Source organism: Trichechus manatus, unplaced genomic scaffold (assembly GCF_000243295.1).
Source record: "Trichechus manatus latirostris isolate Lorelei unplaced genomic scaffold, TriManLat1.0 scaffold00021, whole genome shotgun sequence".
Classification (NCBI taxonomy): domain Eukaryota; kingdom Metazoa; phylum Chordata; class Mammalia; order Sirenia; family Trichechidae; genus Trichechus; species Trichechus manatus.
The window spans coordinates 19,632,125-19,645,956 of record NW_004443957.1 but is presented as its reverse complement, the minus strand read 5'-3'; the positions used below and the strand labels follow the sequence as shown (position 1 = coordinate 19,645,956).

Sequence of the window (13,832 nt, the reverse complement as noted above, 5' to 3'; positions counted from 1 at the left end):
GTGATAGGGAACCCAAGGTTGAGTAAGGATACTGTTGATGTGCTGTGAGGTTGTTGACCATTGTCATAGGGCAACATGTGTACTAATTGTTTAATGAGAAACTATTTTATTCTGTAAACCTTCATCTAAAGTGAGAATAGCAGCACAATTGGAGGAGCGCAGTCGATGTCACTGAATTCTGCGTGTAGAAATTTTTGAAATGGTGTATGTTTGGCTATGTGTATTTTCACCAAAATATACAGGAGAGGGTTGACATGTCATGAGGTTGTTAACCAATGTCATAAAACACTATGTGTACTACTGTTTCATGAGAAACTATTTGTTCTGTAAACCTTCACCTGAAGTACAATAAAAAAAAAAAAAGACAGAAATTATGGAAGTGAAAAAAAATCCTAAAGATTCCACAAAAAAACTATTAGAGCTAATAAACAAATTCAACAAAGTTGCAGGATACAAGAGCAACACACAAAATCAGTTGTACTTCTATACACTAGCAACGAATAATCTGAAAATAATGTTAAGAAAGCAATTTCATTTACAACAAGATTATAAGAATAAAATGCTTACGAATAAGCTCAACCGAAAAAGTTCATGCACTGAAAACTATAAAACACTGCTGAAAGAAATCAAAGAAGACCTAACCAAATGGAAAGACATTCTGTGTTCATGTATTGGAAGACATAATATTGTTAAGATGTCGATACCACCCAAAGTGATCTACAAATTCAATGCAATCTCTATCAAAACCCCTATGGCCTTTTTTATACAAATGGAAAAGCTAATCCTAAAATTCACATGAACTTGAAAGTTATTCTGAATAGCCAAAACAATCTTGCAAAGGGAAAACAAAATTAGAGGACTCATTTTCCTGATTTCAAAACTTACTACAAAGCTGCAGTAATCAAAACAGTGTGCTGCTGTATAAGACTATATAGACCAACAGAATAGGACTGAGATTCCAGAAATAAACCCATACATCTATGTTGTTGTTGTTGTTGTTAGGTGCCATCAAGTCAGTTCTGACTTATAGTCACCCTATGTACAATAGAACTAAACACCACCCAGTCCTGTGCCATCCTCACAATCACTGTTATGCTTGAACCCATTGTTGCAGTTACTGTGTCAATCTGTCTCACTGAGGATTTTCCTCTTTTTCACTGACCCTCTACTTTGCCAAGAATGATATCCTTCTCCAGGGACTTGTCCCTGCTGATAACATGTCCAAAGTACATTAGACAAAGTCTTGCCATCCTTGCTTCCAAGGAGCATCCCAGCTGTACTTCTTTCAAGACAGATTTGTTGCTCTTCTGGCAGTCCATGGTATATTCAATATTCTTTGCCAACGCTGTAATTCAAAGGTGTCAATTCTTCTTCGATCTTCCTTATTCATTGTCTAGCTTTCACATGCATATGAGATGATTGAAAATACCATTACTTGAGTCAGGTGCACCTTAGTCCTCAAAGGGACATCTTTGCTTTTTAACACTTTAAAGAGGTCTTTTGCAGCAGACTTGCCCAATGCAATATGTCATTTGATTTCTTGACTGCTGCTTCCATGTGCATTGTTTGTGGATTCAAGTAAAAAACATCTTCAGCTAATTGATTTTTCACAAGTGTGCCAAGACCATTAAATGAGAAAGAATAGTTTCTTCAACAAATGGTGGTAGGATAACTGAATTTCTACATGCAAAAAAAAAAAAATTAAATTGCACCCCTACTTCACAACCTATTCAAAAATTAACACAAAATGGATCAAAGACCTAAGTATATGAGCTAAAAGTATAAAATTCTTAGAAAAATAGAAATAAATCTTCATGACCTTGGATTTACTAATCAATTCTTAGCTATGAGACCAAAAGCACAAGTAACAAAAGAAAAAATAAACTGGACTTTATCAAATAAACACTTTGTGCATCAAAGGACTTTATCAAGAAAGTGAAAAGATAACCTACAGAATAAGAGAAAATATTTGCAAATCATATATCTGCTAAGGGTCTAGTATCCAGAACATATAAAGAACTCTTACAACTCAAAACAAACAACTCAATTTAAAAATGGATAAAGGATATGAGTAGATATTTCTTCAGAGAAAATACACAAATGGCCAACAAGTACATGAAAAGTGCTCACCATCACTGGTGTCATGGATTGAATTGTGTCCCCCAAAAATACGTGTCAACTCAGTTGGGCCATGATTCCCGGTATTGTGCAGTTGTCTTCCATTTTGTGATTGTAATTTTCCTACGTGTTGTAAATCCTAATCTCTGTCTGTGGTTAATGAGGGAAGATTAGATTATGTTAAAGAGAATTATGATGGGATTGTAACACCCTTACTAAGTTCACATCCCTGATCCCATGTAAAGGAAGTTTCCCTGGGGTGTGGCCTGCACCACCTTTTACTTTACAAGATATAACAGGTAAGCAAGCAGAGAGTTGGGGACCTCATACCACCAAGAAAGCAGTGCCAGGAGGAGAGCGTTTGAACCCGGGGTTCCTGTGAGGAGACACTCCTAGACCAAGGGAAGATTGATGACAAGGACCTTCCTCCAGAGCTGACAGAGAGAGAAAGACTTCTCCTGGAACTGACAACCTGAATTTGGACTTCTAGCCTACTGGACTGTGAGAGAATAAACTTTTGTTTGTTAACACCATCCACTTGTGGTATTTCTGTTATAGCAGCACTAGATGACTAAAACGATTAGTAATTAGGGAAATGCAAATTAACACCATAATGAGATATTGTTTCACACCTACTAGGGTGACTATAATTTTTTTTAAAAAAGGAAAATAAAAAGTGTTGTGAGGTTGTGGAGAAAGGAATATTCATACATTGCTCATGGGAATATAAAGTGGTGCAGCTGCTGTGGAAAAAATTTTGACATTTACTCAAAAAGTTAAATACAGAATTATCATAGGACCTAGCAATTCCACTCCTAGAAATATACCCAAAAGAATTAAATAAATTCAAACAAAACTTGTACATGAATGTTTATAGCAGCACTATTCACAATCAGTAAAGGGGGAAACAACCCAAATGATGAATGGATAAACAAAATGTGCCTTATCTATACAATGGAATATTATTCAGCCATAAAGAGAAATTTAGTACTGATACATGCTACAACATGAATGTACTTCGAAAACATTAAGTGAAATAAACCAGACACAAAAGGTCACATATTGTATGATGCCATTCATATGAAATATCCAGAAGAGGTAAGTATCTAGATACAGAAAGTAGATTAGTGGTTGCCAGGAGCTTCAAGGAGAGGAGAATGGGGAGTGACTACTTACGGGGTATGGAGTTTCCTTTTTGGGTCATGAAAACATTTTGGAACAGATACAGGTGGTGGTTGCGCAACACTGTGAATGTACTGAATGCCACTAAATTGCATACTTTAAAATGATCAATATTGTTATGTGAATTTTACCTCAATAAAAAAATATTTACAATAATCTAAAGATATTAGTTCTCCCCAAACCTAAATTGCATATAGGTTTAATGCAATTATAATGATGGAAATTTATAAATTGATTCTAGTATTTATATAGAAATACAAGGGGCTAAGAAAAACTATGCCGATCTTCAATCAGAAATAAAAGCAGGGGACTAAATTACATGAATTATCAACACTTATTATAAATGTACCATAATGAAGATAGTGTAGTTTATGTTCAAGAAGAAGCAAATAGATCAAACAACCAAAGACTACAGAAACAATCCCATGTAGATATGGAAATTTGATTTATAACAGAAGCGGCACTACAAAATAGTGGGGAAAACACAGTCACTTAACAAATGGTACAAGTCAATTGGACATTCGTATCAAAAATAAATGAAATTTGATACTCATATCTCAAACGATACATAAAAATCAATGCCAGTTGGATTGCAGATCTAAATATGAAAGGCAAAACAAAAAAGTTTCTAGGAAAAAAATGAGAAAATCTTTATGATCTTGGAGTAAAGCAATAAAGGAAAACAATTTTAATTGGATTACATTAAATTAAAAAGTTCTGTTCATTAAAGTCACCATGACAGAGAGAGAAGATAATCCTTGCAGCACGTATAATTGACAGGTGACTCATATATTAAACATACAAAGAACTCATACAAATCAACAATCAAAAGACGGAAAACAATATAAAAATGAGCAAGAGACTTGAATTGGAGTGTGTCTCATACACACACACAACAAACACACACACACTACATGTCCAAGTGAATATTAAACAAATGAAAAGGCACTCAATATTGTGAGTAATTAGAGAAATGCATATTGAAACACACCTGAAGAGATACACTCAGAGCAGACATACACGTTTTCCCTTGACTGTACCAAGTTAACCATATTAACTTCTTCCTATAGTGAATGCTGTAGTGTGCGGCTCAGATTCCCCTATTTTAGTCAATGCCCAGGTCCCTGGCCTCAGGGAGGGATAATCTGAAGGGCCATCCTAGTTCCAGAGCTTCCTATGGGAACTGATGGAGCTGGTTGTAACTGCCTTGCAGTTCAGCGTCTCCATCTGCCCAATCCTGCTTTCCTCATTCTCTTACAAGTGTTACTCCCAAGAAGACTCTCTAACAAACCTCCTGCCTCAAATCTCTGACTACAGGAAACCTGGCAAAAGACAAATCTGAGTTATTTAAAGTCCCACAGTGATAACTAGATAAGAAGGTACCAGCCAGCCAGTTACCCTCGAGTTGACTCTGACTATGGTGACCCCACGTGTGTCAGAGTAGAACTGTGCTCCATAGGACTTTCAATGGCTGATTTTCTGGAAGCAGATTGCTAGGCCTTTCTTCCGAGTCACCTCTTGGTGGACTTGAACCTCCAACCATTCGGTTAGCAGGACAGCTTGTTACTGTACCACCCAGGGACTCCCAATAAGAAGGAAGGAATTAACACTCATCATTATCAATTTATACTTGCATCACATTTTCATGATACCCTTTTCTGGCTTTGTAGGAGGAGAAAAGACCCTCTCCCCCAATCATTCTTCCATTTCAAACAAAACAAAAAAGCATGATTCTGCTTTTGGCTGATGCCCCTTGCTCTTGCCTGGTTCTCCCAAATCTATCATTTAAACACTTGCCTATTCCAGGTGTCTTCTCACAATATAGTTTGTACTCGTCACTCATCTTCTGTATGGCCATCTTTGGATTCTTACAGCAAAGTTCCTCAAAGGACATTTTTGTTACATCTGTCAAGTAGGGAAACACAGGGATAGGGTTTAGTTTGCCTGCTCTGGGTTCAAAGATTCATATACTCTTGTTGGAGGTTTGCCTCTAAAATGTTATTTAAATAAGACAATAGTGTTTTCATGAAGTATTTACGTAAGGAATACAAGTTTCCCAAACCAAATTAAAGGAGTCCTGGTGGCACAGAGGTTAAAGCCCTCAGCTGCTAACGAAAAGGTCAGCAGTTCAAGCTTACCAGCAGCACGGTGGGAGAAAGATGTGGCAGTCTGCTTCCGTAAAGATTTACAGCCATGGAAACCCTGTGGGGCAGTTGTACTCTGTCCTATAGGGTCGCTATGAGTTAGAATCGACTCCACAGCAATGAGTTTGGTTTTGTTTAGACCAAATTAGGAGCAAGGAAATACAGATTCTTTCCCCCTCAAGAATGGGAGGATTCTACCATTCTTAAAAACCTTACCCATGGAGGTTTTCTGCCTGAGAGATGTAAGGTATAACTGAGATGTGACTTTGAAATAGTTATGAATGTTTCACACATATACGAGAAGTAACTCATGCAAATGAACATCGACTCATTCGAAGCAGCCATCTGTTGTGGGTAGGAGTTGCAAATCCATTTCAAACATTCTTCTATTGCTTCAAAGAACTTGATGCATTTAGGGGTAATGCATGACAGATAGTGTGCATACTCGGTTCTTTCTTTGAGCTTTTCTTTCAGAACTGACAGCTCATATATTTGAATAGCATCAATAGTTGCTAGTCATTGTCCTTTGAAGGTGAATTATTTTTTTTAGAAATAGCCAAATGTCATTGCTAGGCATGTGTAGTGAATTCAAGGGAATACCTTTTTGTATCCACCATGAGGTGGGACAGTAAGACTGAGACTGCAAGAGAAGTTTTAACAAGGTTCTGGGCAATAGAAAACAGAATAACAGCATCTTGTCCGCTCCCAAAATGAAAACATTCATTTTAAGTCTAATTTGTCACAGTTCTCCTGGAACTCTCCAGGGCAGTCCAGTACTTTCTGAAGGCATACTGCTGGCGTCTAGAAGCACTACTGGTGTGTGGACCTACGAATGTCAGGCATTCTTATATCATTATTGTCATCAACATCATCATCATCAACATCATCATCATCATCATCTGTCAGCCAGGGTAATCTGGCTGTATGTGGAAAGAGCAGGGGGTCGTTTCTGTAGTAGATCTGGGCTTGGACAAGCCTTTTGACCTCTCCATATGAATGATGAAAGTATTCTAGCTCTGGCGCTCCGTGAGTTCAAGTGCAGCCTGAAGGGGAGGCATCAGCCTATCTGTGAGCCAGGACCCTGCTTGGGCAAATGCACAGGAGGCCCCTTCACCGGGCCAGACTTGTTATCAGGAGGGATCAGTCCCTGGAGAAGGAAATCATGTTTGGTAAAGTAGAGGGTTGTTGAAACAAAGACCCTTAACGAGATGGATTGACACAGTTGCTGCAACAATGGGCTCAAGCATAACAATGATTATTAGGATGGCACAGGACCAGGCAGTGTTTCGTTCTACTGTATGTACATAGGGTCGCTATGAGTCGGAACCTACTCAACGGCACCTAACAACAATAACATGAAGCAATTGAAAATACCATGGCTTGGGTTAGGCACACCTTAGTCCTCACGTGTTTGCTTTTTAACACTTTAAAGAGGTCTTTTGCAGCAGGTTTACTCAATGCAATGTCATTTGATTTCTTGACTGCTGCTTCTGTGGGTGTTCACTGTGGATTCAAGTAAAATGAAATCCTTGACAATTTCAATCTTTTCTCCATTTACCATGATGTTGCTTATCGGTCCAGTTGTGAGGATTTTGGTTTTCTTTATGTTGAAGTGTAATCCATACTGAAGGCTGTGGTCTTTGATCTTCATCAGTAAGTGCTTCAAGTCTTCTTCACTTTCAGCAAGCAAGGTTGTGTCATCTGCATATCACGGGTTATTAATGAGTCTTCCACCAGTCTTGATGCTGTGTTCTTCTTCATATAGTCCAGCTTCATGGATTATTTACGCAGCATACAGATTAATAAGTATGGTGAAAGGATACAACCCTGACGCACACCGTTCCTGACTTTAAACCACGCAGGATCCCCTTGTTCTGTTTGAACAAGTACCTCCTGGTCTAGGTACAGGATTGGTGCATCAGTTACTAAGCCCTAAAATGGATATAATAATTGGAATCGACTTGATGGCACCTAACAACAACAATAGTACTTAACCTCACAGGTTTCTTTGAAGATCAAATGAGGTAACCCTTGCATTGCACAGTGATGACATACAGCAAATAATCACTAAATGCTAAATATTAATATATCTCAGTTGCTTATAAGTAAAGTCAAAAAAATTAGAGTGCTTGCCCTTACCTGTCAGAAACACTGGAGATGTCAGTTCTACCTGGAGAGACCCGCCTTGTCTCAGGTTCTCAGTAACTATCTTTTGCCACTGAAGAGAATCCATTTCCTCCATGTTAGCCAAACCCTGGCTTAACTCCAGAGATTGCTGAACCCTCTTACAAAGAAGGATGTTCTCTTCTTTGCTCATAGTGTCTCCTTTTTTATGCCCCTTGACATTGTGGAACCTGTTCTGAGTCTAAGAAAAGGAGGTGAGGACAAGAGGCAAACAGCATTTGCTACAGCAACTAGACCAGAAGTAAGGTTTTTGTAATAGCCCAGTCCTTCCATGTTTCCCTGTCACGCAGACTTATGCTGAATTGTTTTCAATTTATTAAGAGTCATTGCTCCTTTACACACTGTTATGGATTGAATTATGTCCCCTCCAAAATATGTGTTGTAAATCTTAACCTCTATACTTGTGGTTATAATCCCATTTGGGAATGGGTTGTCTTTGTTATGTTAATGAGGTTGGATTAGTGTAGGGTGTATTTTGAGTTAATCTCTTTTGAGATATAAAAGAGATTAAGCAAGCAGATTAAAGAAGCAGAGATGGGGGAGAGAGATGCCAAGCCACATTAAGATCGCCCAGGAGCAGAAGCTCAGAAGAGACAAGGATCTTCCTTCAGAGTCAACAGAGAAAGCTTTCCCCCTAGAGCCGGCACCCTGAATTCAGACTTCTAGCCTTCTAAACTTTTGGGAAATAAATTTCTGTTCATTAGAGACACCCGCTGGTGGTATTTCTGTTACAGCACCACTAGATAACTAAGACACACAATCAACTTTCTCCCTCCTCTAATCAAACCCATTTTCTACAAATGAGAAATCCCATATGAAGTCAAAGTCAGCTTATGCACTTGCGTTTTTTCCCTAGAGAGGTTTATTTTAAACCAGTTGCTATTGAGTTGACTTTGACTCATGGCAACCACATGTGTGTCCAAACAGAACTGTGCTCCATTGGGTTTTCATGGCTGATTTTTCAGAAGTAGATCACTAGGCCTTTCTTCCAAAGCAACTCTGGGTGAACTCGAACTTCCAACCTTTTGGTTAGCAGCCGAGCACATTAACCATTTGCACTACCCACGGGCTCCTTTAGAACATTAAGAACCACCTTAAGCCTCAACTAACTCTACGACAAAGAAAAGGTTCGTTTACTTCAACAAATGAGGCTGCTAAGAGCAGTTACTCTTTTTCTCCCCTCAACTGCATGATTTCTCCCCAAACCAAAGTTTCTCCTACTGTAAAAATGAGAAACCAGTAATCCTCTTCTTCCAGGAATTCATCATACCAGGGACTGAGCATCTGAAACCAAACACAGCATAAGCGTTAGGAGGTGGGCGCTCAGCCTGCTGCCTCTCTCCTCTGTGCTGACCTGGGAACAGGGGCAGCTGTAGTGTCTGGACTCTGATTTGGAGACACAGTGGGGAGCATCAGTCCTCAACAACCTGGAGGCACTCCTTTCCCTCTCTGAATATGGCAGCCCATGCAACGCCACTCTGAGTCCCAGAAAGTAGTAATCAATATTTACTTAAGAAGAATGTATAACACATGATTTACTCAAGGACAATTACTTGACATATGCTTAGTGCTTTGTTCTTTCCCAAATCATAATCTCATCTGATGCTCAGAACTTCTCTGCAAACCAAGTTTCTCCTTTTGGTGTATCTACTCTTGTACCTTCAACTTGAAGACCTTACCCATTTGTGAAAAACATTTTGTTAGAGTAAAACAAACAACAAATAAAACATCCTGCGAGTCAGTGCTTAGCTAGATTTATTTATCTGCACTCTCACTTTCATTCATTTATTTATTTGACAATTATTTTCTGAGTGCCTCCATATTCCAAGCACTGTGCAAATGGCAGGAAATGTAGAGATCAATATACCGTAAGCCTTGCTCTTAAGGAGCTCATCTTCAGTGTGATGAACTTAGATGTGACACACACTATGACAGGAGTATGAAAAAGTTGACTGGGAGCGGAAAGGAGGGAGAAATTCATTATTTCTGCTTGAGTCAGGGAGATCCAGGAAGAATTCATAAAGGCAAGGAGATTAAAACTAGAATTTGGACCTTGCAGGGTAAGTGGAGAGTGAATGAACAGATGAATGAAAATCGGAAGTCTTACAGAGTCACTCATCTCAAACCAGACAAGGTGGTCCTGGGACAAGACCAAAAGAGCAATCATTTCCAGCTGGGATTGATTCATTGATTCACTCATTCAACAAGTGTCTGTTGAGCCAGGCAGTGTTCTAGATGCTGGGCAGACAGTAGTGACAAAACAGACAAAAGCCCCTGTCCTGCTAGGGAGAAAGAAAATAAATATCTTAAGTAAGTTTAAAAAAATGTGTGTGTATGTAAAGATATATACATATTTATAAAGATATATACATATTATGTATCTATCAGAAATATAATACAAATATATTACATGTATATATAATAGATGTTTATTATATGCACATATGCATATATGTACATTGGAAGAATTGTACATGCAATAGCTAGATAGACAGACAAATGGATAGATAGATAAAGTGCTAAGGAAAAAAAAAATGGAGATAGAGTTGAAATTTTATATAAAGTGACCAAGGAAAGTCTCACAGAGAAGATGACTTGAGGAAGCGAGAGACTAAGCTGTACAGGTATCTACCTGCACCTTACAGGCATCAGAAGCAGCATGGCTGAGCTGGTCATATGCCCGGCACGGTGGAGTAGAGAGCACAAGGGGGAACGGAATGAAGAAGCGGAGCACAGAGCGGTGGTGGGTGGGGGAGGTCTTGTCACTGTTACTCTCAAGTGAGACAGAAAGCCATCTGCTTTCAAGCCTCACTCACTTCCTTTTACCTAATTTTAGTTAAATTACACTAACTATATTTTGATAGAATCTTGGTGTGGAAACAAGCCTGTTCGGGGCAAGGCAGATGCAGGGGCATGAGTTAGGAGGCCACTGCAGTAATCCAGGCCAGAGAGGATGGGGCTGACATTACAGTGGTTGTGACAGATGAGATAAGAATTGGAGAAGTGGTGAGATTATGGATGTAGTTTTAAGGTCAAGGCAATAGGATATAGATGTGGATGTGAAACAAAGAAGTGAGGCAAGGATATCAAGATTTTTCAGTTGGAGAAACTATGATAGGCCAGTCTTAACCACATACAAATACTTTCAATATCTTTTCGAAGACCAGGCCCCAGGCAGGGGGCTTTGCTGTGGGGATATTCTGATCCAAGAAGCACGACCCTAGTCTGAACCTAGTCTGAGCCTCTAAGCCCCAAATGAATCAAGAAAGTTCAGGGAGGCCTCTGGGCTTTCTTTAATCAAGCGTTGTGCAAAGGAAAGCTTTGGCTGTGGGTCCAATTGACTGGTGCAGTGTGAAACTCCCGGGATGTTCAACGTTGGATAATTATGGTTTATTGGAAATCATGCTGGATTTAGAGCCCAAAACTTCTGGGTTCTGACCCTTGTTCCTCTACTTGCCAGCTGTGCGTCTTTGGCTAATTCACTTAGTGTCTGAGTCTCATATTCCTTATCTGTACAACAGAGGCAACAATACTACCCTGCCTGCCCCACAGAGGTGCTAAGAGGCGTAAAGAAGATAATGTGTGTGAATGCGATTTATAAGGTAAATACATTATAAGGCACTAAGTAATTTGCTCACTATGTTTGCCCCTGAAGATCTATCTACTCTCTACTCTCCTTGTGCCTTGGGAGATTAACCTGTATGGACCATATCAATGGTTTCCCTTGTCATCGGGTTGGGTTCATCCAATGAAGAGGACCTGATAGCAGATGGGAAAACAGGAGGAGAGTGAGGCTAGCATATCTACTCCCCCTGCTCTCTCCTTCCAGATCACTGTGGATTGGCTATCTCTACTGAAGACTACAGCTCCTGTAAGATGCCCCACTTCTTACTTATTCCAGTTCTTACTAGTCTAAGAACTGTCCCACAGTTCTTTCTCTCCTGCTTCTGGTAACTGCTCCCTCTCCTCAACTCTTCAAGCCTGGGAATAATAAAGGGGCCCCACTCTTACCAGCACTATCCCCTGTGGTTTCCCTACACCTTTCTCATTCCTTTTTATATAGTCCCTTTTATTCAGCTTCCATCTGTTACCCAACTTGATTCTGCTAAGTGTTTTCTGCCAAATATCGTGACAAAACGATTCATCCATCCAGCCATTGCCGACTCATAGCGACGCTATAGGACAGAGTAGAACTGCCCCATAGGGTATCCAAGGAATGACTAGTGGATCTGAACTGCTGACCTTTTGGTTATCAGCCTGAGCTCTTAACCACTTCGCCACCAGTGCTCCCCTTATAAAATAGTCACCCATTATTATTCAGTGCTATGGGTCTCACTTCCTGTGAGTCTTCAGGATATTCTAATATTTTGAGATAAAAATAAACCACTTCTAATAGGCCATTTCCTTGATGGCTAGTCAAGGAAAGGCAGACGCTGAATTTCAACGCATAATGCTTAGAAAGAGTTTTTAAAATTTCCCTCAATAGAACAATCTGAGGTTCATAGTTTTGGGAGATTCCATGTAAGAAGAAAGTGGAAAAGGAATAGAAAGTGGATATTGACTACCTCTCCCTCCCCAAATTCATTCTATTTTGGAGTTTCAGCTAGTTCTCGGGAATTTGCATGGCTTGTTCCTAAGAGATCAACCAACTCTTCCATTAATGAAGGGTTATGTGGGTAATTCTATAGTTAATTTTGCCAGTGTAGGTGACCAGACAGAATTTTTGGTCAGTCTTGACCTAATCTGCAAGATACTAACCCATTACTATGAAGCGTGGCCTACCTTGCAGATCTCTTTCTGGGCTCTGGGAATCCAGGGGTTCACATCTCCCAAAGGCAGCAGCTTCTTCAGGCCTTGAATGGTTTGGGATTTCAGTGGTACACATGGACCAATTTGCTCATTTAGGTAGAGCTCGCAGATTCTGTGGCCCAGCATGTGCTGAAAGACAGCATTCCCACTCTTCCTGTTAGTCATCAGGACATTGAGGAAATGGTGCAAGTCCTGCCAGAGGTCTAGGAGTTGGGTCTCCACTTTCAAATTCTGTTTCTTCAGGTGGTCCCGGAAGGGACTCCCTGCATAGGCGTCAGCACATAAGGCCCAGTGGGTGTACCCCACGGAGAGGCTTTGCTTGATAGCCTTCTTCAGTTTTATCTGGGAGAAGTGATTGATAATGGGGGTAACTGTCCTCAGGTGGGTCAAGAACTTCATCTCAAAGAGGCCCTCCATGTGGAAGTGACTCTTGGCTTTCTTATTTGTGCAGGACCTCTTGGTACAAACATTCTCTTCCAAGGAACTAATCATTTTCTCCTTTGAATGGGCCACACGCCGGGAAGGCATTTGCATAACCACCTTCTCCCAAGGACGCGTCTCTTGTCGAGGCATAGCGATGGTGTCTTGTTCAGGGGGAATGGACGGCAGCTCCATTTCCAGAGACCAGGAGCCATGGTCTATCAACTGCCACATCTTCCTCTTGCTCTTCCTGCTTGAGTAATGCTTTGGGGGGTAGTGGCACTTCTTGATGCTCATGTTCAGAGGAAGCCCTCCCACGTGGGTGTAGCAAACACTGCAAAGACGAGTCTCATATTCTTGCATCAGACCCTGGCACTCTTCCTCCTTGGCCATGTTCATTTTGGCATGGGTGTAAAAGTTGGGGAGACAGTAGCTCTGGAGTTTGAACAGAGCCACTTTCTGCATGTGGCTCAGTATCTCTCTCCTGGTGGTTGACTGCGTTGGATGCCAGATGGAGAGGTTTAGGAGGGACTCTGAAAATAAAGCAGAGAGAAGGATGAAAATGATGCAGTGATGGTGATGATATTGGAGAGGTTTTGGATTTTCCCAAATGTTTTTGTACAAAGCATTTCATTAGTTATCCACACAGTTTTAGAATGCGGAAGTAATAGACACTTTTTTTTTGCCCAGTACACAGTTGCCCCTTTTTCTGATTACCTTCTTTCTTCCTCATAAAAATAAGCCATTTTACGGGATTCCTGAAGTTATTTTTTAGGCTATTGGTTGTCATTGTAAAGAAAAGCAAAATGCACAAGAAAAAAATGTTTAAGAACAAGAGTCATGCACCGATGAATAGAATTCCTCAGGGTCAGATCTGACTGGAGGAGGGGGTTTGGACTGGATAATGTGAAGGAACTTACTACTCCTGATCTTAATGTCATCAATTCTCAATTACCTACATGAATAGAGAAAAGC

The 13,832-nt window shown here is 40.1% G+C and overlaps 1 protein-coding gene across 1 annotated transcript in view; it reads right to left on the bottom strand.

The window, feature by feature from the left end:
- Nucleotides 1-13,832, bottom strand: part of RGSL1 (regulator of G protein signaling like 1) — an 80,460-nt gene that overhangs the window by 44,669 nt on the left and 21,959 nt on the right. Inside the window, exons 6-9 of the mRNA XM_004372955.1 lie at nucleotides 12,411-13,390; nucleotides 8,850-8,912; nucleotides 7,584-7,809; nucleotides 5,098-5,205 (exon numbers count right to left, since the gene is read on the bottom strand). Of these exons, the coding sequence (XP_004373012.1) occupies nucleotides 5,098-5,205; nucleotides 7,584-7,809; nucleotides 8,850-8,912; nucleotides 12,411-13,390 (1,377 nt within the window). The remainder of the gene's footprint in view (nucleotides 1-5,097; nucleotides 5,206-7,583; nucleotides 7,810-8,849; nucleotides 8,913-12,410; nucleotides 13,391-13,832) is intronic.